Consider the following 27,963-nt stretch of genomic DNA (forward strand, 5'->3'; position numbering starts at 1 on the left):
ATGAGTTACTCTCTGTACTGTACACTGCAAGGGAAGGACAGTATTTATATTCCACTGGATTTATTTTATAATTCTGTGGTAAAAAGGAGAAAGTCAGCGATTTGTCAGTAAGTGGCTGTTACACGTTTGTGTTTCTGTGTCTGATTTTGTCAGCAAGCAGTTTTGAAGTGAGGTGAAACTTAGTGTCCGCAGGACAAATCAGCCTCCTGACAGGGGGCCGGGATGAGAGGTTGAGAGCCGCTGTATTAGAGCAGGGCAAGCTGGCGGAGGGGCTCCGTGCTCCAAGCGCCAGGCTGGGGACGGGGGACAAGCAGGGAGATGGCACGTGGCGAGGCCAGAGGAAAGGAGGCTGCGGAGATCGAGAGGTTGGGAGCCTGGCGAGGGCTCGAGGGCGCGGATGGACAGGGGAGGCCATATCGCTGCAGAAAGAATCTGCACGGTCTAGATGGAGACACCCCCCCCTCCAGTTTCTCAGCCGCTAGCCCAATTTCCCCAGTGCGGATTCTCCCTCCCCCCTGCTTGCCCTAGCCTGAGGGGAGGGGTCTGGCCCCACAGCTGGGAAAGGAGCCCAGGCTAAGAAGGGTGGGGTCCTCAGCCCTCCCCAGCAAAGCTGTGTTCCCCTAGGGAATATGCTCGTTCCCAGCTCTCAGCCGCCTGGGCCTTAGCCAGTGTCGTAGGTGTGCAGTGCAGGGTCGGTGGCAGCCAGGGCTCCTGGGTTCTACACCCAGCTCTGCCTCTCGCTCTCTGTGGCCTTGGACAAGTCATTTCCCCTCCTTGTGCCTCACTTTCTCGCACTGTAAAGGGGGGTGATGCTGAGGTTGTGAGGCCGAATTCCTGCTCCAAGGCCAGGCGCCCTAGAAACCCAACAGCACTTTGGGGCGACTGAGCAGCCACCAGAGTATGCTGCTGGGATCGCATGCGATGCAGCCAGCTCTGGGGTGAAACGAGGCGCACAGCAACCCAACCCAGCAGTCCGAGGGCAGGAAGTGAAGAGTCCTTTTCTGATGGAGGCTGCCAGGGAAGTTAGGTTAGTAGCATGTAATGTCCAGAGAGAGATTTGGACAGGATCCTTCCTTTTGGTAGATGTGCCCAGGGATCTTTGATCCCCTCAAGAGGCCAGGCCTCAATTTTCCATCACACCCAGACGCTGGGTGTATTTGCTGCTTGGGAAACCAACCCAGTGATTTTATGGGAAATAAAACTCTTTGCCCAGAAGCCAGGTCGCCTGCCGTCCCGCAATCGCCAGCCCTGCCCGCCTCCATCTGAGCTTGATGCCAGCTCCGCAAACGGCCACCGTTTTCTGCTGAAATAGACACCTTTAACGAACTTGCAAATGAATCCTCAGTCGCCCCCACAGGCCACCCTGGTGCCAGTCAAATCCCCACAGCGCCTCCTACTGTCCTGTCCAACTGGGGCTCTGTGTAGGGACAGCTGCTGCCTCCCTCTGTGGGAACATGTCTGATTCTGTTTATTTCAAAAGAGCCTGGTTTGATTTCTGAGTTTGAAACCGCCTGTACATCTGGATTCTGGCTGACCTGTGTTCTTCCAAGCTATTGATTAAATCCTGCTGATGAGTTATAGCATCTTTCCATTCTGTTTCTCCGCGTCGCACAGACGCTGGCTGGCGGGGCTCAAAGAAAGGGTGTTAAGTGATGAATGGGATGCGCACAACGCTCACGGTTCCATCACACGATAAAAGTCTGTCACGGCGCTGAGCCAGAGACCTGGGAGTGAAACTTCAGAGGAGAGTCCTGTGAGCGAGATTGACGCGTGCCCCTCTATCCACACACGCTCTCCCCCCACTCTCACTCTCTCAAGGTGTGTCTACACTGTTAGCTTACTCCAGACTTACTCCTTTTTTTAGCCCTAAGTTGCGTCTACACTGGAAGCTGCTTCGTGACTTTTACACCTTTTTTTAGCCCAACCCTCTCTCCACCCCTGACAGTCCCCATACATAAACCTTCCCCAGAGGGTGTAACCTAGAACAGTGATTCTCAAACTTTTGTACTGGTGCCTCCTTTCACATAGAAAGCCTCTCAGCGTGACCCCTTCTTATAAATTAAAAACACTTTTTATATATTTAACACCATTCTAAATGCTGGAGGCAAAGCAGGGTTTGGGGTGGAGGCTGACAGCTCGCAACACTCCGTGTAAGAACCTTGTGACCCCCTGAGGGGTCCTGACCCCCAGTTTGAGAACCCCTGACCTAGAAGGACCCCAGCTGGGCGAGCAAGCACAGGTTCAAAGCACGCAAAAGCACAGGTGTTTTCTCTTTAAAGGTGCGTCCACGCTGCCCCTTCCCCAGCACTGACATCGATAGCCATGTAGATGGTGTGTCCCCTGCATGGCCAAGCGGTGCCTACCCCGTGGACACGGCTGGTTTTAGCAGCGTAGTGTCCCTCTGCCTCCCCGCGGCCGGAGCCGTCACAGGCAAGTAGCTCCCCACTGCAGTGTGGACCCGGCCTGCTGTGCAGCCCCCCATACGCCGCCACCAGCAGTGTGCAGTGCAGACATGGCCTGGGGTGCAGTAAGAATGTAGACACAGCACCCAGGCACTTCCCACAAAGCCACTCTTCGTGCCCAGTGCCACGCATGCCAGCTTCCTGCATAGACACAGTTCACATGCCCAGCTCCCCTGTGGCAGAGCTGCAGGGTGTGTGTACACACGCGCGCGCACACACACACACCCCCCATACCTGCCGCCACACACACACACACACCCCTATACCTGCCGCCAGAGGGCGACTGAGCAAAGCAGAGCCCAGCCCAGCTGCTTGTGTGCTACTGTGTCAACAGGAGCCTGCTGCGCTGCGGTTGTTGTGTACAGTTTGAAGATCTCCAGGGGACCCGGCGAGATCCTGCAGGCAGCAAAAGCAGCAGGGCAGGGCCCCTCCTGAGCGCAGCCCAGGCACAGCTCCCCGAAGGGAGCAGGGATGCTGCATCCCAGCCCTTCGGGGCTCTGTCGCCTCCAGGGGGGCAGTGAGGACAAAAGGCCCTGAGCCCGTGGATGGGAATTGTCCGCCCCCCCTTTGTTTCTGGGAGGATTAGCCTAAGGCTCAGGTTGTTTAGGAAACAGCTGATGTAAGTGACAGGGCTGTGGCGGGGGAAGTGGCGGGCGCTGGGTCCTGAGAGCCATGCCTGTGCCAGCTGCTGGCCCGCCCCTCTAGCCCTTCTGTGCACCTGCCAGGATCATGAAGGAGTCCAGAGACCAGCAACTCACGGTAAGTTCTTTTCTGTCACTTGATTAGCGCTCAGGGCAGGGTGAGGGCTGGCAGGGACTGGCTGCCAACGGTGCCCAGTGCTGCCCGGTGGCACACCAAGGGAACCCGGGGAGAGTGGGGAATTCCCCTCCGCACTGCCTACCTAGGACCTGCTGGTTAGTGATGCTCGCGTCCTGTCTGGCAGGGTGAAAAGGGCTGGGGGGCTGGTCAGAACGGGAGCGAAAGCTGGAGTTTGGATGTTGGCCTCAGCACCTGGGGGGCCGGGGGTGGGAAGGTGGGCGCTAGTCGTCCCTTGCCCCCTGCTCAGTCCGGAAATGCCCCGGCTCCGCTGGGTCAAGTCGCTGTAAGAGTCTCTAGCTGCGTTGGTATGTGATGACTGGGCTGCAGCCGGCCCTCTGTCCCCACGCTCGTGCCTAGCTGGGCAGGTTCTCTGGGTACCTGCAGTAATAGAGCCTTTGTTGGTTGAAACATTACCGCTGTTGTACACAGTGACAACCTGTATGTGAGCTGGGGAAAGGGTGTGTGCATACCTGGGTAACGTACAGGTGTATGGAGCCGTACGTCGACTGACGCGCACGTGTGTGTGTGTAAAACCCCCTGGAATAAAGCCACACAGTGTGGTCAGGGACGCTCAGTGCTACAGACCTCCACTGTGTAAGCATGGTAGTGGTGTGCACATCTATGCAAAATAATGTGTGTGTGTGTGTGGTGTGTACTATACGCATATATATTCGTTTGTGAGTGTATTAAAGTACTTGCTATAGCCTCCGTCCTAGGACTGGATTTTGCAGCCTTTGTCCTCCTACACTTTGCTGTCATGAATTGCAGCAGCATCACACACACCCAAACCAAAGGATGATGCTGGTATTATTAAAGGAACTGTTTACTGGAGAGCAGTAAAACTGTCTTCTAAAAAATCCCAGCGCCTCTCCCGATTTCCTGTTTTTCAGAACAGAAGGCGAAAGATACTGCAGAGCAAAAGAATGTAAGAGGAACAATAAGAGCCCAATCCTGGATGATACCGAGTGTCCTCAACTTCCTTTGGGGGTTCTTGTGGGATCTGAGGCCAAGCAGTGCACCTTGTAAAGTGTGCATTGGATGCTGTATCGTGTGTGTGTGTGTGTGCGCGCACATGAGCAGCAAATGCTGGGTGTGCAGTGTGTAGGTGTGCATGCCCCGGAGTGTAATCTCCCATAGTGCATAATGATATAGCTGGACTTTTAGCTCAGTGCTCTTATGACCAGCCCCTCTCCGCGCCCCCAGCCCCATCTTGGTTTGTATGTTGTGGGGAGAGGCAGCGTCCGTTGTACGGTTGCATTGGAGTGTCTCTGAGTAAGCGTGTCAGTGTCAATAACCCATGGGTCTGTTTGCACTGCGGGGTTGTGGTGCTGCCCCCATAGCAGGGCTCAGGTGATGCTCCCCACACAATTCCCACGTGTGCCGATGTGCGTTAGTGGCTGGAAAGATGCTATTTATTGATCTGTTCATACAAGAGATTCTGGTCAGCGCCGTGGCCCACCGATCGTGCTCACACACTTCATTCACATAGACAATGTCTAAGTGCCCAGCTCAGCTTGGCCTTCGTTAGGAAGCCATGCCTGGTGTGGGGGTAACACACAGGTCTGGGGGTGCAGTATTTGCTACAAATGAGTCCAAAGACCTCGGCTTTTGGCTCTAGCTACTCACCAAGCTTCCGCTGCGGGTTGGGTTCTGCCAGTTTTACAGCGGGGAGCCTCTCAGGTGGTTTGGGATAAGAGATAAGTAGACGTTAGGGGTGGAGACTAACTCAGCCAAAGTGCAGAGGAGTCTGTGAAATTGGAGTTGCTCGTGCAAGAGAGTTGAAGGTAAGTTGGAAGCAGAGCATTCTGGGAAGGTACAAGGTAGCATGGCCGGGCCCCAGGGTTGGGTTCCTGGGTGGTGAGTTGTTCACGCGAGGTTTCTAATGAGAGTTGTTGAGAATCGTGACTGTTTTATGGAAATGCTTCGGGGCTGGCAGTATGGGAAGGACGCTGGTGCAGATGTTCACGTAAATAAAGTGCAGTGGTGGAGACAGAAGGAAGGTAAAGGGCAGATTCATATTAATTCGTAGTATCATGGAGTAGACAAGGAGCAGTTTTGCTAAATTGCAAGTGAGGCCAATTAACATGCAAAGGATCCGGTGAGGCTCTGGGATTATAAGACTGTACTTCACGCTGTGACCCCATTGATAGACTATGTCATTGCTGAGTGGATGTATAACTAGCATTGTGTGTGTGGAAATCGCATGCCTGTTTGCTTCATGGATCATTTCTTTAAATAAAGTTTGGTTGGCTCATTCCTAGTGGTTCTCTATGACCTAAATGCTCTGTGACCGCCCTAGGGGCTCAAACTTGAAAGCTAAGTTGGGTTTTATTGCATCTTTAACAACTTAATATTCATTGGGACCCTTTCAACATGAAGGATACAAAAGGTTACAAATCCGGGTGTGTTGCCACTGGGTGATGAAGATCTTGGCGCTGTGTCCTGGCATAGACAGCACCTGGCACATTGCGGGCACTTCCAGGGCTCAGACAGCCTCTAGTACTTGAATTGACCCCTCCCAAATATAGGGCTGCTCCCCTCCTCGGTGCCCACCCTCACCCCCATTAGCACCAGGGATGAGTGGGGGCCCAGAACTGAGCCCTACATCTCAAGCCACTTGGCTTTGGACTTTCTGGGTGGGACTTGGCCTCTTCCCAAGCTCCTGGTCCCTTTGTAGGGAACGTGACCATTCTAGAGACTCTCCCCCAGACAGGCTGGGGACCCGCTCAGCTGTGAAACACACACGGGGTGAATGAGGCAAGGGAGGGAACCGATGCCACAGTGTCCGGGGAGCTGGTCAGGACACGGCTGCCCTGTCTGGTTTCCACGGCTGCACCAGGAATCACTAGCCGTCAGCACCTGAGCTCTCACAGACCAAACCTTTCTGCAAAACCCAAGCGTGCTGAATACACCTCGGGCTAGTGGGGAGCTTCGCTAACTGATGGATTTGATAAGCTTTTTGCAGCCCAGACCTTCCAGTGGCTGGCCAGGCAGTGAAGAGCTCAGGGCTAGAGGGAGGACAGACTGGCTGAAGCTGTCCCTTTAAACTCGGCGACAGGGCTGGTGTGTGCAGCCGGAGCTGCTGATCTGCTCCCAGCGGTGTTTTCTTTCTTCCAGGAAAAAGCTGTAATTGCTGCGTGCGTGGCCATCGGGGAGGGCGCGCCAGGGCCTCTGCGCTGCCTCGCTAGAGAGGCGATGCCTCAGGTGAGGCGTGGGGTGGGGAATGGACATCGGCAGCAAAGTCGCTGCGCCAGGTGGGCGGCTCGCACTCAGCCGGCTTCCTAAGTGCTAGGAACTTTCGGAGACTCTCCGTGCCAGGCGGCACCATGGCTCACGTGCAGGTGCCGATTCCCCATCTCTTCTGCCTTCCCTCCACCGGCTCCATTCGCCGCCCGCGTCTCTCACCCTCTCTTCGCTCTCTTCCAGGTGGCCCTTCGGATCCGGCCGATCAGTATGGTGGAGCTGGAGGAAGGAGCTACTCTCATAGCTCATAAAGTGGATGAACAGGTATGGCAGGAGCATTCAGGGTGGGTGGGTGAGCAAGGGGCATCGGGGACATCGCCCTGGCAGATCCAAGTTCAAATCCTGCCTCAGGTCAGAGTAAGCAGCTGTGATTTTGGTGCATTTCGTCAAAGTCCCTGGTGTCCAGTCTAAAGAGAAATGAACCTAAAAGTCGGTGTGGCTGGGGGGCTGCAGGTCGGGATTGAGGGGCATTGGCAGAGCTGGGCTAGCAAAGAGAGGCCTGCAAGCTAAGAATGAGGGGCATTGGCAGAGCAGCGTCCGGAGGAAGCTCGCGCTGCCCTTTCCCGCATTAGGTGTGACTGGAAGATACTTGGCAGCGTCTCTCTTGAAATCCTCTTGCTAAGTGTTGTGATGGGAGATGGGGATACAACAAGCAAAATCTTCCAGGAGCGTTTTCTCTCGATGCCCTTTAAAAAGCAGAGAACAAGGTGTTTTCATGCCATTACACTTGCTTTCCTTTGTTGCTGGTTTTGCATTGAATCACCTGCTTCCCAAGGTGCTAGGGAAGCCCAGGTAGAATTGTACCCGCTGGGCCCATGTGCCCACAAAGAGCGCTCTTGCTGGGCATCTGAATACAGCTGGGCTGCCCAGCACTCCAGCAGCAGGGGCCACTGGCTTTAATTTAGGGGTCACTCTGGCTTTCCTTTAAAATCCAAAGCAGCCAGTAAAACCCCCTCCCTTGGAACTGCCCAAGAAGAAGAGTTTTTAAATGCACCCTGGGGACCCTCCCCCTGGACATGGCAAATTGCCTTGGAGCGCTACAGTTCCTGCTCCTGGTTGTCAGCTGCAGCCTGTCTCAATTCCTGCCCGTGCTCTCTGCAGCTCGCCGATGTGGCAGAGTGGATGAGGCACTGGGCTGGGATTCTGGAGATGGGGGCCCGATTCCCCATCTGTGAAAGTGAGGCCGTTATCTTTCCTTGGGCGCACCGTTGTCTGGTCAGTGTGTGAGCTCTTCGGGGCCTAGCAGGTCTCTCACAGTGTGTTTGTGCCACGCCCGAAGGTTGTTGGGGGCGGGGGGGGGCGTGTTTCACACCGCGTGGGAATGCAGGATGCAAACGATAAAGGAAAATGTCCCGTGATGGGCTCAGTGAGGATTCTTTCAGTCCTGGCCCATCACTCACCCTGATCAGTCACAATTCAGATCAGCCGCCAACCCCCAGAAGCTACCGGGCGCTGGCATAGCCAAAACTAAACGCTGAAAGGGGGGAAAACGAGAACCCAGTCCCAGAATCAATCCCTGCCTTCAGTGGGTGAGGGGGGTGGCGGGGAGCCAGATGAGCAAAGGTTAACCACTGCGTCTTCCTTTCCCCCTCCTCGAGCCTTGCGTGACCTTAGGAGCTAGCTCTGGGTAGCTCTAGGGGACCAGGTATTCTCTGGTTTGTTGTTGGAGGGTTGCCCCTTCTGGTCTGTGGCACGTGAGCCCCAGGCCTGCCCACGCTGGTTTGTTAATGGAGGGTTGCTCATGGCACTGAAGCAGCTCCTTAGTGTAAGAAACCCTGGATCTGGCCCTTGGCTGAGGGTCTGGGCCTAGCGACCTCTCCCATGTCCCCTGGCGCTGTCTGACCCTGGCTGCCTTCGCCTTCCCCTCGCCGCGTTCCATTATCGATCCAGCTCTGTTAACAGCTGCTAAGCACTAGCGCCGGGTTACCACTCGCCAGCCCCAGTGCGGCCTCACATCAGGAGGAAATTAAGCTGCGTTTATTAGCAGGATATTTTTACTCCCCTCGAGCAATTAAGAGAAGAGCAGGCGGCCGTGAGCTCGGGGCTGTCTCTGCCATCTGTGTTTACCTGGGCTGAGCGCGGCATTAGGGGACTCTCCAGGCAGATGGTAACTGGCTGGGCTGGAAGCAGAGCTGCTTCTTGGTGGCTGGGCCCAGGGCTCACCAGGTGGGCAGCTGGACAGCGCAGGGCCGTCCGAGGTGCCGGCGGATTGCGAGGGAGGGAGGGGCTGTCTGTTAGAGCCAGGAGGGGACAATGGAAGTTCTGTTTCACAAAGGATTTGGGGATTTCGGCGTCTGCCTTCGCTCTGTATCGGAGCAAAACCCCGAAAATCCCCAAAGTCTCTGAAGGGAAATTCCTCTGGGGGCAATTGAAATGTTTGGGTTTGTCAAAATAGCGGCGTTTTGTTTGGCTTTTGGCTTTGTTTCGAAAGCGCACCCTTGGATTCCCTTTGGTAACCCGTTGCTGAAGGAAAAGGTCTTTTCAGCGTGAAATGCTTTGTTCCAAAAAGACTGCAGTGGGACATTTCAGAACTCCCCACCCCATTCTGATGCAAAATGAGATTGCAGCTAAATCGACCTGATCTCCCAAGCGCAATGGAACATGGCTCCATTGGCATTTCCCCTCCAGCTCTGTGGTCTGTGGTCGTTACCAGAGCCTGAGTGAGGGCCTGGCTGATGCCCAGACCATGGCGACAGGGAAGGGGCAGTTACCCAGCTTGCAGGGTAGGTTGGCAGGCTCCGAAGCAGCAGGTTTTAGAGGTGATGCCCCAGGGAGATGCAGGGGCCGTCCCCACTCTAAGCGACTGCCTCAGGCTCTCTGCAGACATCACTGCGTCATGTTTTCACACGGGCTAGACACTTCCTGTGGCCCTGCTGTAATCACGAGGCTCTGGCAGCCGGCGCCCTCGGCCGTACCCAGGCCCTGGGTATCAGATAAGAACTGGGCGGAAGGCGGGTGCCTTGGGGCTGTGCTGTGAGGAGCGTGTTCCCTGTCATGTTCTCATGCCATCCCCAGGCCCATCTTCCCCTCTAGGATTCCTGCCTTTCTTTTCCCCTTCCTTCGTTCCCTTCTTCGCAGCAACGGAAGGTAGGAACGTCCCCAAGGCCTCTCCCCCCCCAGCTCCCAGGGCACGGCAGGGTGGCTCCCTATTGCACAAGCAGGCCGGCTCTCACGTGTGGACTCCTCTGCACAGTCTGTTCACACCCGCCCGGCGCACCAGGCTGGACAGGGTTGGCGTCTGTCCTGGACAGCCCCAGAGCTGGAGAACCAGCGAGTTGTCCCGGGCTGGAACAGCAGGGGCTGCTGCAAGTGAGAAAAGAGCTGACCTGATACGTTAGGGCCCTACATCCTGGGGTGTTGGCAGAGCTAAGCAGGGGGAGCCCAGGCCTGGGATAGGAGGGGGCTGCAGCGGGTCTGGGATCGAGGCGCCAGCACAACCAAGTTCACTAGCGAGGAGGAAAACGTGCCCCCCACTGACCTCCAAGGAGTGCCCGCCCGCCCCTGCTTCGCTGGGATGCCAAATCCACAGCCTCCCCTTCTGGGCCTCTTTGGCTGATTTTCTTCCCCTGGTAAAAGCAAGAACAAAGTCCAGGCCAAGGGAAGCAGCCATCCTATGCCCGTGGCTCTGCCTGCACCATGTGGGGGATCAGGGTGGGGGGTGTTGGCCACTCCCGTGGGGTGGGGGAGGGGCTGGGAGGTCAGACGCAAGCCGCTTCCCTGGGTTGCCTTGGCTAGCATGTGCACCCTCCCCCGGGCGCACAGGGGCCGGCGTGGGCCCCGCTCCGGCCAGGGGACAATGCTATCTCAGACATGCACTGGCATGGTTTATCGGAGCACCTAGTCGCCGTGGCAACGACTATGCACAGGCGGGGGCGGGGGGCGGGTGTCAACTCTGGCTCCAAGCAATGGAACTTCTGGAGACAAACCCAGCTGCCACGTCAGGATCTGGGTGGGGTGGCAGCGGGGAGACAGGGATGCCAGGGCCTGGGGGCCTGGACAGGATCTCTCCTGATCCCAGCACCTGGGCACGGGGGCTATGGAGGCTTCATTGCAGCCTGTCTGACCTTGCCTCTGCCGTCTCCATGGTGTCAGGAATCTGTCCTGCCCAGCTCGGCCCTTGCTAGTTCCTGCTTGAGCCCATTCTGTTGGGGAGCCAGCGTGCGGGGCCCTGTCGCTGCCCTGTGCTGGAGGGCAGGGGGCGGGTAGCAGGACTTCTTTCTGATCTTTGTAATTGTAATGCAAACGTGGATTTTATCTAACAAAACCCAGTGCCCGCAGCCCTGGGAGACCCTACAATAACAAACCCGTGTGTGTAGCTCTGCCCTTATGGGAGACCCTACAATACCAAAGCAGAGCGGGACACTACAGAAGCCCTAGAAGTACTTGCGATAGAAGGAATGCCGGGGGGTGTGGGGGGGGAGTGATGTTAACCCCGTCTGGTGACCTGGCACCCCAGTAAGAGGCTCTGGGGCGAGGGGATGCCCACAGCCCGGGGCGGAGGCACTCTGTTTCTCACCTAGGACATGCTGGCCAGGCTGGAAGTAGGGCAGGTGGGGTGGAGTGACGCCACCCTGCCCCCCTCCCCCCCCCGGGGTAAGGTTACACACACAGACACCAGCCTGCCAGCCCGGCACTCGGGAAAGGTCAAAATCTGCATTGAAATGGGAGACGGGGAGAAGGCGGGGGAGGGGGCAGTGCTGCGCTGGCTGTGTCCCCCCCCCCCAATCCTCATTGAGGGGAAGGGCTGGAGGAAGTGTCCGTGGAGGGGCCGAGCACTGGTGGGGAGGGAGCAGCTATGGGCCAGGAGGTCTGGTGGATCCAGCCCTTCCCTCCCTGGTGTAGCATGGCCAAGGGGGAGAGTCGGGGAGAGCACCCCCGGCCAGGGTGAACACCTCCCCACCCCGACTCCCTGGTGGGGGCAGCGAGAGTGCCCCCTGCCGTGTTGCTGCCAGAGGGTGCGGGGAGCCCCCGTGGGGCAGCGCTCCCTGCTTGTTCCCCCGGTGGAGGGCACCTTGCTGGCACTGCCAGGGCGGCTGCCCCACCCTCGGCCTGCGCGGCACAGAGCCGCTTTTGTGTGTCGCTGGCCCACAGAGGGCTGCGATCAAAGGCCCGCGTCGGCGCAGGGGAGGACAGTTGGATTCTCTTGGCACCCCGCACAAAGCGCTCGTTAAGGGCCGGCTCTGGCCCCGGGAACAATGCCCCGATTCAGGAGGCACAACGGGAGAGCAGCCTCCCCCTGCAGCCCGTCCTTCCTGTGCCACTGTCCCGGCAGTACTGGCTCACCCAGGCCTGGCAGCCAACACAGAGCGAACGTCCTCACCGCACGCTCTGTCCTGTCCCTCAGCCTCCTGCATTTCCCACCGCTGTCCCCACAGGAGTCAGTCTGGAGGGGACGGAGCCTCAGTGGGGCAGCTCCGTCGGCCTGCTGGAGACCCCGGCTGGGAATCTGGCCTGAAGCATTTTATCCTGGCTTGTACTGGTCACCCGTCCCCCCACCCCAGGCACATGCACTGTCTCCCCGCAGCTTGTGAGCTTGACGGTCCATCCCCCACACCTGAGAGGGGAATGTACTCGCAAGACCCCGGTATCTTCTGCTGCCATCTCTTGGTTGCCTTGGCAACAGTCTTAGCACGGCTACAGCAAGGCCTTTGTAAGAATGATCGGGGCTTGTTAGTGCCTGGGACTCGCCGAATGTGCTGTATGTGTGCGCTTACTGTATGTGCAGAAGGTTGTTAACCTCTGGAACTTGCTGCAGCAGGATATCCTGGAAGCCGAGGGAGGCTCTAGTGGCTAGAGCACCAAACTGGGTTCTAATCCCATTTTGACCACCTGCCCGCTGGGTGACCTGGGCACGACACTGCATCTCTTTGTGCCTCAGATTCCATCCGTAAAATGGCCTGAAATATCGGCCTCCTTTGTAAGGTGCGTTGAGATCAACTGCTGGCAAGCGCCAGAGAAGAGCTGGGGGTTGTGCATTTCTGTGACTAGCCCTGGCATATGCCAGGATGCTGGTGAGGATGCTAGTGACAGCTTGAGGGCACCGTCAGATCAGCAGCTGGGGTTCCAGGGCTGTCCCCATCCCCGTGCAGCACTGCAGAGCTGGGGGTGTTTTGTGGGGGCTTATGGCTTCCTCTGAAACATCCTGCCCCAACGCTGGGGAGATCTGCCCTCCGCCTGGGATGGCCACGGGGTGGGATGCCAGGCTGGTGGTCCGTTGGCCATGTGCCTGCCTGTCCAGGTTGGTGGCTGCTGATCAGATTACACTGAGCCCCGGCCAAGAGGCTCTGAGACGGTTTTGTTCTCTCCTTGCTCTGAAACCCAACCTGAGCCTCGTTCCCACCCGTTCAAAGAGGAACCTGATGCCAGGCGGCAGCACGCGGAGCCAGGGGGCTGTTTGGGCCGAACACGGCAGCGCTCGGGGGTGTGGCTGCATTTCCAGTGGAACCGCCCCGGGAGCTGGACCTGGGGCGATAGCCACTGGGTTCGCCTGGCCCTTGGCCTCCAGCTTTTCCCAGCTGCCACTGGGGTGGTGCATGCAAGGGGAGTGGATTCCTGGACCTAGAGCCATCGGGGATCCTACTCCAGGGGATCCCTGGATCCCCCCATCCCCCTGCATTTCAGTGCTCTGGGCAAGCTGCCTCGCTGGGCTCCTCACAAGGGACCCAGGCACAGCCGGGCCCCCTAAGCCAACCCCTCCAGAGCCAGCTTCCGCCTTCCCAGCCTGGCTGAAGAACGGCTTATCTCCTCCCACGGGGCCTCAGCAAACAGCCAGGTGCCTTGTGAATGGGGAGGGATGTCCCAGCAGCAAGTATGGGCCTGTCCTCTCCGCAGCAGCCCTGGGCCGTGCCCGGGAGCAGGAGCCAGGGGCAGCAGCGCTCACAGGAGGACAAAGGAGGATCAATGTTTCCCTGGTGGGGGCCTGGGGCTGGGTAATGCACAGAGCCCGCAGGCCCTGGCATTTGCCTCGGGGAGCAGCTGCCCAGGTCTCTCTGGATTGTGTGTGGCTCGTGCTGGACCAGGGAGCCCAGCTCTGCCCCTTACTGTTGCCCCTCTCCAGCCCAGCTCTGCTGGGGACCCGCAGCCCCCCGCAGTCCCCGCCCTTGTTCTCCTCTGCATGCTGCCATCTGGAAAGCGGAGCTGCTGCTCCGGGGCCCTGACTCGGTTCCACCACCCAGCTGTAGCGGTGTCTCCCCAGCGGACACCTGAGACCCAGCTAGTCTTTAAATAAAGGCCACTCCGGCAAACCTAATCTCCTAGCTCCCCTGGGAGAGCAGCAGTGACATTAGCCTGCGGGCCCAGTTCCCGGCTGACCCCCAGCTTTCAAAAGGGCCATTTGGGAGCAGGGAGGTCACTGGCTAGCGTTCCCTGGGGAGCGCGGAGACCATCTCCTTCTGGATCTACCTTCTCCATTTGTCCCTGCCGGGGGAGAGGCCAAAGCAGAGGTCGGTCCCTGCTAGACAATCCGTGCCCCGTACCAGCCTGCAGAGATCTCCCCGGAGTGCAGCTGAGCTCTAGTTTAGTGCTGCTAATTGCCAGCTGAGCCCCCAAGGGCCAGCCCGTCTCACATCTCTGAATCAGGTCAGTTATTAAAAGGCTGCAAACCCTGAGCCCCCAGGGGAGGGTAGCAGCAAACAGAGACTGAGAGAGAGAAGGGCAGGAGCCATGCCAGGGCGGGGGGCATGATGGAGCCGGGAGCTGTACCAAGGCAGGGGGCCATGGCTGGGGAGTGTGCTAATGGGGGGGGGATGGATGGTGAGAGCCAGGCCGGGGTGGGGGGTGTGATGGAGCCATGCCAGGGCAGGAGGCATGATGGAGCCGGGAGCTGAACCAGGGCAGGGGGTGATGGAGCCATGCCAGGGCGGGGGGCATGACGAAGCTGGGAACCTAGCCAGCGCAGAGGGTGTGATGGAGCCGGCTGTCACGTGGCTCTCCCCTGATGTCAGCAGTGAAGCTGGCTGGGGAATGTTCAGCAGAACAGATCCCCCTCGGAAAACACCTTTTTGACTAAACCAGTTTTTTTTTTCAAACTCGTGTCTGTTTTGACAAAAAAATCATTTTGGAAAATGTGGGGGGAGAAGCTTTGACCAAAGCAACACGTCCTGCTTTGCCAGGGCTGGAACCAGAGGTTCCATGGTTTGTTTTCAAAAGGACGTTTCATTTAGAAAGTAACTTTTTTATATATATATAAACCAAATTTAACATTAAAACATGGCCAATATGGAAACAAACCGTTTGGACTGACCCCAAATTGGGGCAGCACCACCTCCCAGACCACGCAGCTGCCAGCTGGCACCAAGTGTCTGTGCTCCCAGCTGGCCCTCGGGGCTCCGTCCCCTGGCATGCGGCCTTGGGGTGTCTCAGCCTGTTGGGGAGCCTCTTGGGTCAGGGACTGTCCAGGAGGTGCAATCCCGGAGTCACAGGGAGCTGCTTACCTGCCGGAGAGTGGAATGGCCCCCTGCTCCAGCCGGCCCCCCTGGGAGATGGTCTCTGCCCAGCCTGGTCAGTGGGGCAGGCCGGGGTCTGTGCTCAGAGACCCAACGGAGGGTAATTTCGCTGCCATCCTGTTGTAGAAGGTGCATGACAGCCCAGCACATGCCACAGCCCAGTGCCAGCCTCGCCATCCCTCGTCCCCCCGACTGCTGCACTGGGACACACGGCTTCCCAAGGAGAGTGGGGGTCGCAGCATGTGGGGCAGGCAGGCCTGATCCCAGGGATGCCCAGGAAAGGAGGCTGGCACGTGGCCATGCCCTGCTGACCCCTGGCACCCGGTGTCCCAGCAGGTGGTGGTGCTCATGGACCCCATGGAGGATCCCGAGGACATCCTGCGAGCCAACCGCTCCCGCGAGAAATCCTACGTCTTTGACATGGCCTTTGACTTCACAGCAACTCAGGTGAGGAGCTGGGCCCTGGGAATCCTGCTGGGCTCCAAACTCTTCGCATGGGCCACCCAGCCCCGAGTCTGCAGGATTGGGGGGGGCCCTTGGTGGGGGGCGGGGGGCCTTGCTATTCCAGCATCCTCTGCCCCCGCCCTGCCCCCTCCCCATCTGCACGACACAGCGGCCATGGCAGCGGGGCTGGGCCAGGCCAGGCCCTGGGTCTGCTTTCAGCAGCTCCATTTCATGCTAATTTCCACACTATGCTGACACTGGAGAGGCTGCCCCCATCAAATGCCCCCTGCTCCCTTCTGACAGCCAAGACAAGGGGGGCAGGGAGAGCGTGGGGGCGTACCGTGCAGCCCCTCTCCTCCAATGCCCAGAGACCCACCCTTCAGCAGGTTTCTGAGCCCCTTGTTAGCCCCGGGCAGCGGGGAAGGGGATTGGAACTCATCTAGTAGATGGAATCAGAGCTGCCCAGCTGTGTGTCAGCAGCTCTATACTGCTCCCGGTTAGTGGTGATTCTCCTGCACCTTGGGTGGCAGGAGCCAAGGCATGGGGCACAGGAGGGTCTGAGCTCTGTCTCTGCGTGCTGGGTGAGTGCAGGTCTGTCCCAGCGCACCGGGGGTGGCTGCATGCGGGTGGGTGAGTAGAGCAGGGAAAGGTCAGTAAAAGCGGCTGGATGGCTGGGACCCAGCGGGAGGCTGGATGGTACACGCGACCCCACATTTTCAGTTAGGGAGGGGTTGGTCCAAGGTAATTGCCTTGGTGTTGTGGAGAGGGGAGGTGACAGGACACGAGGGGCGCAGGGGGGCGAATCCTGACCTATCTGTCTGTGCCGCCTCCCCGCCCGGGGCTTGTCACCCTCCCCGCTCTCTGGCTGCAGGAGATGGTCTATCGCGCCACCACCAAGGGCCTGATCGAAGGCGTCATCTCCGGGTACAACGCCACCGTCTTCGCCTACGGCCCCACCGGTGAGGGCCGCGCGGTGCTGGGAACGCTCGCCCACAGGGGCTGAGGCAGGGAGCCAAACGGGCCAGTCGCCACCCGCTCCTCTGGCCAGGATGGCGGCGTTTCAGCCTCACCACTGGGATGGCGGGAGGGCAGGGTGTGGGAGGGACCCAGGGCCTGCGAGCCCCCAGCCCTGGCACTGCTAAGGAGTTGGCTCAGAGCCACAAAGGGGAAGGTGAAGCATGAAGCAGGTGTCCACAGGGGATGCCTGCGAGCGATGGGTGGCTGGGTCCTCTCCCCGCCCAGCACAGACCCACGGGGGATGCCCCGTCACCTCCCCGCCCAGCACAGACCCACAGGGTCCCCTACCCCGCAGAGAGCCCAGACTGCCTTCCTGCCACCCCCCAGGCTGTGGGAAGACGTACACCATGCTGGGCACAGACCACGAGCCCGGCATCTATGCACGCACCCTCCACGACCTGTTCAGAGCCATTGAGGAGACCAGCGACGACATGGAGTACGAGGTGTCCATGTCCTACCTCGAGGTAAGGCCCAAGCGTGTAAGGACAGGCAGGTTGTGTGTTTGGTGCTCATACAGGGGGTGTGTGTGTGTGCGGTGCTCATACAGGTTGTGTCTGTATATTGTGTGTGTGTATGGGTGTGTGTTGCTCATACAGGCTGAATTGTGTAGTGTGTGTGTGGACAGGCGGGTTGTATGTGTGTGGTGCTCATACACAGTGTCTGCATAGTGTGTGTGCACGCGTGTGTACAGACAGGCGGCCCCCGGGGTCACCCCGCCCTCCCTGCCCATCTCAGTCGGCCGGCTTTGTGGTCCAGCGAGCACCAGCTCTGTGCCCAGCGGGCAGATAATCGCCGTGGTAACGCGCGGGGACTCCGCCGCCAGCTCGCTGCCTGCACGGGCTAGTACAATATTGACACACGCAGCCAGGCTGCCGGGGAGGAACCACCCACAAAGACTCCCTGGGAGCCAGGCAACGGGGCTGGGGTGGCCGAGAGGATAAATCTCTGGAAGCGGGGCCTGGGCAGGAACCGGGGGCGCGCCCAGCTCCCTCGTGCAGCCGGGACCCGGCCCAGTCCTGCCGCCGACCTGGTCCAGAGGGGCAGGGCTGAGGGCAGCCTCATGCCAGGGCTGCTCCGGGGCAGGGTGGGGAGCAGACGCTGGGCCTGAGGGAGCTCACAGCTGCCAAGGAGCAGAGGATGCTCATGTTCCTTCTCTGAGCTATTCACCCCTAGTAGTGGGGGGGGGGGGTTGGGAGCCAGACCCAGGCCCAGGACCCTGGAGCCTCTAAGCCATCAGCCAGCGGTGCCCAGCGTGCCTGGTGCAGACGCTGGCGGGCATGGGCGCTCACACGCAGCACTTGGCAGCTGCTAGCAGTGTCCTGGCGAGACTCTGCCCAGAGTCAGGGCAGGAGCCCAACGGGTCAACGCCCAGTGGAGGGGGATTGGCCCTTCCCTGCATATTAGCTGCATTTCCCTGCTGCCGCCTGGCGCTCTGCCTGGCCCCCCGAAGGAGGGGATGCCCTTGGCTTGGGGGAAGGTGAGGCCCCTCCTTGGCATGTCCCACGCTGGCCCCATTGTGGACACCAGCGTGGCAGGGCATGATCCCAAGAACCAGGCAGCCAGGGCTGATGGGGAGCGAAGGCAGGCTGGCTGGGGAGGGTGCATTGGGCTCCCTGGTGATCTGCTGCAGGGGGTGGCCAGCCCGGATGGGTGGGGTGGGGAGGCCCCAAGGTAGTGCCCCTGCAGCTGGCGCAGGATGGCTCACCCCTGCCATGGCCAAAGGCATGGGTGGGGGGTTGTTTGGCTGCCGCTCTCCCTCCCCCGTGCCAACCCCCACCCGCTTGCGCCTTCCCACCACGACTAGATCTACAACGAGATGATCCGGGACCTGCTCAACCCGTCGCTGGGCTTCCTGGAGCTACGGGAGGACGCCAAGGGCGTGATCCAGGTGGCGGGGATCACAGAAGTCTCCACCATCAATGCCAAGGAGGTGAGTGTGGGGCACAGACCCCAGTACAACTTTCAATCCTGCAGCTCCCCTGTCTCCACACCCCCTCCCCAGCGCAGCCTTTCCTGGCCCCAAGCGTAGGAGCCTTGAGACTCGCCCCGTGCCTGGGTGCCGGGTCAGCGGAGCTCGGTCTGGAGTAGCCGTGGTTCGGCTGTTGTCCCCTCCTCCGAGTCCTGTCAGCGTGCTGTCCCGGCGCGGCCCCACAGCCCTCCCCTGGCTGGTGCGGTGCTGAAGTGACACCCTGCGAAGGCGGGACCCAGGGTCCCTGCTTGGGCGCTGGCAGGGCGTGTACTGACCTGGCGCGCTGGGCTGGGGGACGGAGGGGAATGAACGTCCAGGGACACAGGCTGTATGTGCGGCTGGGGTGCCCAGCGACGATGCGAGGCTGCCGCGGGGTGCTGGAGGGACTGGGTGGCAGAGCGACCGGCCGTGTCCCGCTCTGCCCCTCTCTCGCCCCGCCCACCGTCTCCCTCTCGCCCCCTTGCCACCCCGCAGGTCATGCAGCTGCTGCTGAAGGGGAACAAGCAGCGGATGCAGGAGCCCACGGCTGCCAACCAGACGTCGTCGCGGTCCCACGCCGTGCTGCAGGTCACCGTCCGCCAGAAGAGCCGCGTCAGGAACATCATGCAGGAGGTGCGGGTGGGGCGGCTCTTCATGATCGACCTGGCCGGCTCTGAGAGGGCGTCTCAGGTACGGGGAGGGGGTTCCGGGCGGGAGCCCAGCGGTGCCAGCAGCCAGTCGGTGCAGGGGGAGCACAGTTCCTCGCACCGTGGGTTCGAGGGGCAACAAGGAGGGTGGGCGTACGGAGATGTTGGGAGGTGCCAGGAGCAGGCTCTCGGGTTGGGTGGAGGGGCTCAGCCCGGATGCTGCAGCACGTTTTGTGCTGGGGACGTGGCAGTTGCGTGATGCATTGAGGGAACGTGGTCTGGGGCCGGGAGCCGGGTTGGTGGGTTCTAATCCCAGTGCCGCTGCAGCCTGGCTGTGCGGCCACGGTTGAGCCACGTGCCCTGGCTGTGTCTGTGAGCTGGGGCTTTGCAGATCTCAGCGAGGGGGTCACTGAGGCCAGGAGACGGGCTCTGACACAATCAGTCACTGAAGGGAGGCTTCAGGATTCCACTCGAGGGATGGCTCCCCCCCAATTGCCAGAACCCCCCAAGTCTGTGGGGTGGGGCTGGCCCCTCCATGTCCTGAATGGAGAGAGAGGGAACGTGCGAAAGGCAGGACAGAGGACCCACCCCACTGCCCGGGAAACTGGGCCTGCCAAATGCATCCACCGTTGGTCTAGGTCGGACGTGCCCCGTGTGCTGTGCTTTGCTGCTGGTACACAGCTGCCAGTCTCTGGCCACGGACTAGCAGGGGGCAGTGGGTCGGAACTGAGGGGCACTGGCACAGCTGAGTGATGGACCAGGAGTAGGTCAGGCTGATGGGCATGATAACACAAGCGCTGCCTCCCCCTTGGTGTGCCAGCAATGATACCTTCGGCCCCTAGATACCGCGACGATTGGCACTTCCAGTGGGCCGTGGGTCAGACTGTTCATTTGATGAGCGCCGGGGCACCCAGGCTTGGATTCACCAGTTTTGGGGCTGGATCAGTCCTGGGGAGTAGGGCCCCCATGTGTCACCGTCCCACACGATTGCGTGCCAGGTTCATCTGCAGGCTGTGCTCCCCGGGGCTGCGTGGGGGACTGGAGTCCTCGTTCCCGGATCCGCTCTGTCCACGCAGTCCTGGTGCCAGGCAGAACAATGGACTTGGCCAGCTGCTGCTGCCCGGGTTTAGTCAGGCTCACAGCGACCCCTAGTGCCCCAGGCTTGGGATTAGCCCTCTAGACCAATCCCCTTTTCCACACTCCATTGACTGGGCACAGCATGGATTTCAGGGGGCCAGGTCAGATGCCTGGACTCCTGGCTGGTTCATGTTGTAACGTGGCCTGCGGCTTGTGATCAGCTGGCACCTGCAGGGGCAGTGCAAGTATCAGGTTAGGAGAGGTTCTGTTACGGACGTGCTGCCTGCAAGCGGTGGGCTCGCACAGCACACTGGGGTCTGCTAGAGGTGCTTGTGTGTATTGGTGTGTTGTTGTAGGGTCGTTTGTGGGCACTGGGCTGTGCACACTGATTTGTTATTGTAGGGTTGCTTGTGTGTATTAGTCTGTTATTGTAGGGTCGTTCATGGGCACTGGTTTGTTATTGTAGGGTCGCTTGTTTGCACTGGCTTGTTCTTGCTCAGAGCTGGGCCGTTGCCTTTTATTTTCTCTCCTTTAAAAAGAAAAAGACCATTTAAGCAGGGAGGGGCAGGGGGATGTTTCCAAACAGTCAAACGCCCCTAGTCCCGAGCGCTTTGCCAGTGGAGGAGTGGGGCCCTTCACCACGCCATGCTGTGCCATGCCCTGCAGGGGGTGCTGGTGGGGGTCCCGGCGGGAGCTCTTATGTGGGCAGCTGTGACGAACTGGGGCTGTGAATGCTGAGTGGGGGGTGTTGGCCTGGGAGCAGGGGCGGCTCTAGCAATTTCGCCGCCCCAAGCACGGCGGCACGCCGGGGGGGGGCGCTCTGCCGGTCGCCGGTCCCGCGGGTCCGGTGGACCCTCCGCAGGCATGCCTGCGGGACCAGCAGACCCTCCACAGACACGCCTGCGGGAGGTCCACTGGAGCCGCCTGCCACCCTCCCGGCGACCGGCAGAGCGCCCCCCGCGGCATGCCGCCCCAAGCACGCGCTTGGCGTGCTGGGGCCTGGAGCCATCCCTGCCTGGGAGGACGATCTGCACTGGGGGATGGGAGACTGGCTGGAGAGAAAATACCTGAGCAGGTAAAGTGAGAACCAGGAAGGGGGTAGAGGCCAGGTGACACCTCTGCCCGGGAAGCTGAACAAAGGCTGGGGAGGGAGAGGGTTTCAGGAGCTGGCTGGGGAATGGAGGGAAGCACAGACAGGGCTCTGACCCCACAAGGGGCTGTGATGCTCCTGGGACCCCAAGATGGACCTAACTGGGGAGGAATCTGTTGTCTGTGACGGCAAAGCCTGTTTTGGACCATGTTCCTGTCGTCTAAATAAACCTTCTGCTTTCCTGGCTGGCTGAGAGTCACGGTGAATCGCAGGAAGCCGGGGGTACAGGGCCCTGACTGCCCCGCACTCCATGACAGCAGCACGGTAGGTACAGACCCCACGCCCTGCGCAGCCCCTGTCGCTCTGCCGGGCGTTGTCCTGTCCAAGCCGACTCTTCCGTGTGCTGCTAGGTGCCTGCGAGCCGGGGTGTGATCCGGGCTCGGGTGTGGCCATGTACAAAACCCCGCGTGCTCCTGCCCCAGGGCTGGCGTCGTGCCGCCGGGCCCGAATCCCTGCCTCACGCCCTCGCCCTGCCCCCACAGACCCAGAACCGCGGGCAGAGGATGAAGGAGGGAGCCCACATCAACCGCTCGCTGCTGGCGCTGGGGAACTGCATCAACGCCCTGAGCGACAAGGGGGCCCCCAAGTACGTCAACTACCGCGACAGCAAGCTCACCCGCCTCCTGAAGGTACAGCGGGACCGGCGCCCGCCGGACCCTGGGCCAGGGCAGCCCCTTGGAGCGGGCAGCTGGGTGCAGGCTGGGGGGAGTCACACGGCTCAGCCCGGCCCACGTCGGCCGGGGTGCAGTGCGCACTGGGAGGCCGGGACCAAGGGGCCAGCACAGCGCGGGGCTGAGCAGCAGGCTGGGGGTGGGCGGACGGGCCTGCGCCCAGCTCGTCCCGGTTCAGGGGCTGGGGACAGGGCTGCAGCCTCCGGCGCTGGCCAACACCCAGCCCCACGATCCTCTGTCGCCAGGACTCCCTCGGGGGCAACAGCCGCACGGTCATGATCGCGCACATCAGCCCGGCCAGCAGCGCCTTCGAGGAGTCCCGCAGCACCCTCACCTACGCCGACCGCGCCAAGAGCATCAAAACCACGGTACGGCTGGGACCTGGCCCCCGCCCGGCGCCCCGCCTGCCCTGCCCCCGCCCGGCGCCCCGCCTGCCCTGCCCCGCCCGGCGCCCGCCTGCCCTTCCCCGCCCGGCGCCCGCCCTCCCAACCGGCGCCCGCCTGCCCTTCCCCCAACCGGCGCCCCACCCGCCCGTCTGGCGCCTGGCACCCCGCCCTCCCTTCTGGCACCCCACTCACCCTTCCCCTCACCCGGTGCCCTGCCCTCCATCCCCTCACCTGGCACCCCATGCTCTGTCCTTTCACTCAGTGTCCCGTCCCAGGGCATCTGGTGCCCTGCCCTCCCTTCCTGCACCCAGCACCGCAGCCTGGGCACTCTGTGCCCCAATCCTCCCCCACACCCAGCATCCTGATCCTCCCCCTCGCCTGGGCACACAGCACCCCGTCCTCCTGCCTTCTAGGAGAGACCCCTCTTCCCCAGGAGCAGTCAGGGTGTGGTGCTGGCGGGGGTCACCTCCCCGACACGCTGACCCTTCGCCCCCCATCTCCGTAGGTGAAGCGGAACCTGCTCAACGTCTCGTACCACATTGCCCAGTACACCAGCATCATCTCGGACCTGCGCAGTGAGATCCAGCGCCTCAAGTGCAAGATCGACGCGCAGGGGCCGCGCCCGGCCCAGGGTGAGCGGGGCGACATCCGCCACATCCAAGGTAAGGCCCGTGGGGCCGGCCCTCCCCGCTGCCGGGCCTACCACCGCTCATGGGGCACGGGCTGTGCCTGCCCCATCGCACTGAACTCTCCGCGCCACACCGAGCTGGCACCACTCCCTGCTGCCGCCAGAGCCAGGTGCTGGGCTCCCAGCCACGCCCCCTCCCCGGCTGAGGGCACCTGGGCGGCCGCGCCCCTCCCCGGCAGAGGGGGGTTCTGATGACCCAGGAGGGATCCCTGCATGCCCCCATGCGTGCGGTGTCTTGGGGACGGCGGCTCAGGTGTTTGGGGCGGCCAATAGCAAGGAGCGGCCCTCCGGCCGCTATTGGGGCGGCACGTCCGGGTCTTCAGCGGCAATTCAGTGGCGGGTCCCTCAGTCCCTCTCGGAGCGAAGGACCTGCCACCGAAGAGTGGAGCAGTGCGATCGCGCTGACGCGGCTTTTTTTTTTTTTTTGCCGCTTGGGGCGGCAGAAAACCTGGAGCCGGCCCTGCGGCGGCTGCTCTGTACATGCCATATGTGGCAGGAGGCGCCCCCGCAGTGACCAACCCCCCCCCCCTCGTGTGTTACAGCCGAGGTGCAGCTCCACAGCTCCCTCTGCGACCGGCAGGAGATGGACCAGCTGCGGGAACAGCTGATCGGCGCCTTCCAGGAGCAGATGGACGTACAGCGCCAGCTGATGGAGCTGGAGAACAGCTACATGGAGATCCAGATCGAGAGCACCCGGCACCTGCTGACCATTGCAGAGTAAGCACAGCCCTGCCCAGCGCCCCAGAGAGCCGGGGTGTCACTGGGGCTCCAGGAAACCTCCCCCCTCCCTGTATAATATAACTGGCCTGGGGGCCTGGCAGGCTGAGCGTATTGGGGAGATTGCCCTGGTTCAGCTGCCGGCGGGGGCTGGTCAGTATAGCCAGGTAATGCCCAGCCAGGTTTACTGTCCTGTATCAGTGGGTGAGGAGTGCCACGCGTCAGCAGTTGGGCATAGCCCGGGGCCCAGGGGCTGACGCTCGCGCTCTCCCTGGCGACTCCAGCTGGGACCAGGAGAAGAGGCGCCACGCCCAGAAGTGCAGGGAGGAGCTGAGGAAGGACGAGAGCGGGAAGAATTTGGATACCGGAGACGAGCAGCCGGATGCGCCGGAGCCGCAGGACGTGATCTCGGCCAGGGAGAACATCGCCGCCCTCATGGGGGAGCAGAAGAAGCTGCGCAAGCAAAAGGTTCCTGGCGTGGGGGTGGGGGCGGGGGAGAGCTCGGGGGGAGGTGCTGTGGGACTGGGCTTTGGGGCCTGATGGGGGGGAAATTAGTTTGGTGGGTCTCAGCCCAGTGCTGGGTGCCCCCCCACACAGCCCGCCTCTGCCCCACCGCTCAATTGGCATCAGCTGCTGTGACTGCCAGATTCTGGTCAGAATTGGGCTGGGCTGGGCTGGGCTAGCCAGGGGCTGCAGGTTGGGATTGAGGGGCACCGGCAAAGCTGTAGCATGGGGGAGCCCAGGTTTGGGAAAGGAGGGGGCAGTGGGTTGGGATTGAGGGGCACCAGCAGAGATGGGTGTGGGGAGCCCAGGGCTGGTCTAGCAGAGGTCAGTGGGTCGGGAGTGAGGGGCACTGGCAGAGTTGCTGGGGGGCACCCAGGACTGGAATAACAGGGGAAGTGGGTTGGGATTATGGGGCACTGGCAGAGCTGTGGGGAGGAGCACAGGTCTGGGCTAGCAGGGGGCTGCGGTGGGTCGGGATTGAGAGGCACTGGCAGAGCTGGAGGGTGGGGAGCCCAGAGCTGGCAAAGGAGGGGGCTGCGGGTTGGGGTTGAGGGGCACCGGCAGAGGTGCTGGGATACCAGGGGGCTGTGGGGTGGGACCGAGGGGCACTGGCAGAGCTGGGTGTGGGGCGCCCAGGGCTGGGAAAGCCAGGGGTCCAGTCCATTCCATTGTGACCCCTTGGGAAGGGCAGGCACGTGACGCAGGGCCCTGGGCTGCTCTGCACCCGCAGGCGGAGCTGGAGAAGCGGTTCAAGGAGATCCGCCAGCGGGGGCGGCGGCTGGAGGAGGTCCTGCCGCGGCGCATCAGCTCAGAGGAGCAGCGCGAGGTGCTGAGCCTGCTCTGCAAGGTGCACGAGCTGGAGCTGGAGAACACGGAGATGCAGTCCAGCGCCCTGCTCAAGGACAACGTCATCCGCCACAAGAGTTACGTGGTGCGGCGCTTCGAGCAGCACCGCAGCCTCTGCGACCGCATCATCCAGCAGCAGAGGCAGATCATCCACGGTGCGGGACCGTGCCCCCCCCCCCGGGCTGGGGGACCCTGGGGGGGTTGGGGGCTCTGCAGGGCTCTGGCGCACCTGGGGTCACATTGCAACACGACGATGTCGTGACGTGCTCAGGCCGTCACGCCAGCATGAGCCCACGTCACAATGGGCTGCTGCCGTGTCATGATGTGGCGAGGCTGTGTTGCCATGCAACGGGGCTAAGTCCTGATGATGTCATGTCGCGACGTCATCATGTCATCTCGAGTGCCCCCGTCTCCTCCTGGCCTGGCCCGGCCCGAGCCCCTTCTCCCCGGGGCTCGCCTCTGTCCCAGGGACCTGTGTGTCGGGATTAATGCAGGCCTGGGGCCCCTGTGTAGGTCTGGGGGGCGCGCCCCTAAGACTGTGACCCCCCTCCCTTCTGTCTACTCCTCTCCCTGGCAGAATATCACCTCTCAGTCCCGCACCACCTGGAGGAGCTGTATGAGATCTACCTGCGGGAGCTGGAGGAGGGCAGCCTGGACCAGGTCGCCAGCCTGGACCGCGTGGCTGTCAAAGCCCTGAAGGTACCTGTGGGGGGCGCTGGTCCGTCCCTCTCGGCTCACACCCCAGGGGTCCGGACATCGCTCCACCCCTTGGAAACAGAGCGGGTCCCTGGGTGCTCTCTGGGCCCTCACATGACCAGTTCCAACCCGGGCAAAGTGAGTGCTGCTTCCGGCCCCCAGCTGTGCAGCACACACAGTGGGGAGCTGGGGGGGGCTGGGTGTTGGGAGGGGGCAATCAGAGAGCAAGGTAATTTTCCAGGGGAGGGGGTTGGGGGGCTCAATATGGAGGGGTTCCCTCTAGCCCCAAAGGGCCAATCCACAAGTGAGTGAGGGGCAGAGAAGCTGCAGCTGGCGAGCTGTGTCCTGCAGCGCCCCCCAGGGCACCCCTAAACTGCAGGGCAGCTGGGATGGGCGTAATAGCAGCTGATTCCCCCGCAGGACACGACTCTGCCCAAGATCCCCCAGCTCCCGGCTGCAGAGAGCGCCCTGGACTCTGACCAGGAGAGTGTGAGGACGCCGGGCTCGGAGCACCAGCCGCTGCTGCAGCGCGACTCCCGCAGGCACGCCCTGCCGCCCCTCGTGCTGGACACAGAGAGGTAGGGCCTTGCCTGGGGGGCAGGAGGGGCTGAGTGCCGCATGTCTGGCCTGGGGACAGTCCAGCACACGTGGGTGTCTGTGTTTGGGACCCGGCCTCAGGCTCCGCCTGCCCGTGATCCTGGGGGAGGCGTTAGTGAGACGAGCAGCTGGATGCAGAAAGGTGGGTGCCGGACTCAGCTAGGCCTAAAGAGGCCACGCTCAGAGCAAAGGGAACCTCCTCGCTGCCCCTTCAGCCACAGCCCTTCCCTGATGTGTGGGGCTGGGAGGAGAAACGGACACGGAGTCAGCGACGTTTTTGTTCATTTACAAAAGTCCTGTTCCCCCGAGCACAGTAGGAACAAACAGCAGCAGGCAGCTTCCTAGCTCAGAACCCCCCACGGCCACCCTTCCTGCCACTCTGTGCCCAAGTAGCTCTGTCTCTGCTTCCCATCCGTGTCACGCCACTGCTGCTCCTGGCTTCCTGGTGCAACGCCCGGCTGCAACCCGCGGCCTAGTCCCGCGTTTGCAGCGAGGGAAATGTCTGTCCATGCGGCTTGGCTCTGTCCTGCCACGCGGCAGCTCCGGTTCGCTGCTGCCTTTGCCAGATACACGGGCTTGACTGCTCCTCCTTGAGCCTGCACTGGGGCAGCCGGCAGAGCCGTTGGCTTTCCTGAGGTCTGGGCTGGGCTTTGGATCCAAGACTCCACCGACGGGAGCCATTAGCCTCCCAGCACAGCGGCCCGTGCGTGTGAGTTCAGCACTTCCCCTCGCTCTGTGCCGTGTCTCCGCTCTGGGTGTGATGGGCGACTTTTCCTCTCCGGCAGCGACCCGGCCCAGGTGTTCAGGACCAGCTCTCGGGTGCGGCAGATCAAGAGTTCGGCTGTGCTGACCCCGCCCCCGATCCACGTGAACGGCATGGTGACCCAAGAGGTGCATGGGGCAGCGTGGGAAAGGCCCCTGGGTGGGTGATGCCGGGGGCCCAGGGCACGGACGCGCCTGCGTGAAAGGCAGCGTTGACTAGTAGCTGGAGCGCTGCACAGAGCCAGGAGTCCTGGGGTTAGTCCCAGCCCCACCACTGGCCTGCTGTGCCTCGGTTTCCGCCTTGTCAGCCTGGCCTGCCCCAGGAGCCCTCTGGGGCAGGAGCTGTTCCCCACTGTCTGTGCAGCGCCCGCCCCCGGGGCTCCGAGCTCGACGGCGGGTACCGAGTGTGGGTGATTCATAACCGAAAACGCCGATGGGCCAGATTCTGCTCACGCTGCCTGGCGTCAGGCTGGGGTTGCTCTGGGTTTACCCTGGGCAGGGCTGGGCTCTGGGCTTTTTACCGCCTTTCTGCCCTGCCCTCGCCGGTCCCGTCCCAGCCCGACCGGGCAGGCAGCGAGTGCAGAGCAGCGCCCTTTGCTAGCAGCTATTTCTGCCACAGGCAGTGGCCAGGGGCGCTCACCTCCCGTCTCTCCCCCAGTACCTGCACCGGGGGAGCCTGACCAGCCTGGAGAGCCACCCCAACTCCTCCCCGGACAGCAGCGAGAACTGCGCGGACGTCGCCCTGACGCGCAGAGGTGAGGAGCCCTTGGCGTGGGGTGGGGCCCAGTTGCGCCGTCACCTCCTCCTCTGGGGGGGAAGGGAAGCACAGACGGTGCCAGGACGGT

The 27,963-nt window shown here is 61.5% G+C and overlaps 1 protein-coding gene across 1 annotated transcript in view; it reads left to right on the forward strand.

The window, feature by feature from the left end:
- Nucleotides 1-2,822: 2,822 nt before the first annotated feature.
- KIF19 (kinesin family member 19) overlaps nt 2,823-27,963 on the forward strand; it is a 29,012-nt gene continuing 3,871 nt past the window's right edge. The window contains exons 1-17 of the mRNA XM_039501974.1: nt 2,823-3,221; nt 6,708-6,788; nt 15,305-15,415; nt 16,284-16,371; nt 16,757-16,893; nt 18,234-18,359; nt 18,873-19,067; nt 21,734-21,880; nt 22,168-22,290; nt 22,814-22,970; nt 23,539-23,713; nt 23,998-24,181; nt 24,948-25,218; nt 25,641-25,762; nt 26,180-26,337; nt 27,142-27,247; nt 27,777-27,873. Of these exons, the coding sequence (XP_039357908.1) occupies nt 3,192-3,221; nt 6,708-6,788; nt 15,305-15,415; nt 16,284-16,371; nt 16,757-16,893; nt 18,234-18,359; nt 18,873-19,067; nt 21,734-21,880; nt 22,168-22,290; nt 22,814-22,970; nt 23,539-23,713; nt 23,998-24,181; nt 24,948-25,218; nt 25,641-25,762; nt 26,180-26,337; nt 27,142-27,247; nt 27,777-27,873 (2,308 nt within the window). The 5' untranslated portion in view covers nt 2,823-3,191. The remainder of the gene's footprint in view (nt 3,222-6,707; nt 6,789-15,304; nt 15,416-16,283; nt 16,372-16,756; nt 16,894-18,233; nt 18,360-18,872; nt 19,068-21,733; nt 21,881-22,167; nt 22,291-22,813; nt 22,971-23,538; nt 23,714-23,997; nt 24,182-24,947; nt 25,219-25,640; nt 25,763-26,179; nt 26,338-27,141; nt 27,248-27,776; nt 27,874-27,963) is intronic.

Source organism: Mauremys reevesii, linkage group 15 (genome assembly GCF_016161935.1).
Source record: "Mauremys reevesii isolate NIE-2019 linkage group 15, ASM1616193v1, whole genome shotgun sequence".
Classification (NCBI taxonomy): Eukaryota; Metazoa; Chordata; order Testudines; family Geoemydidae; genus Mauremys; species Mauremys reevesii.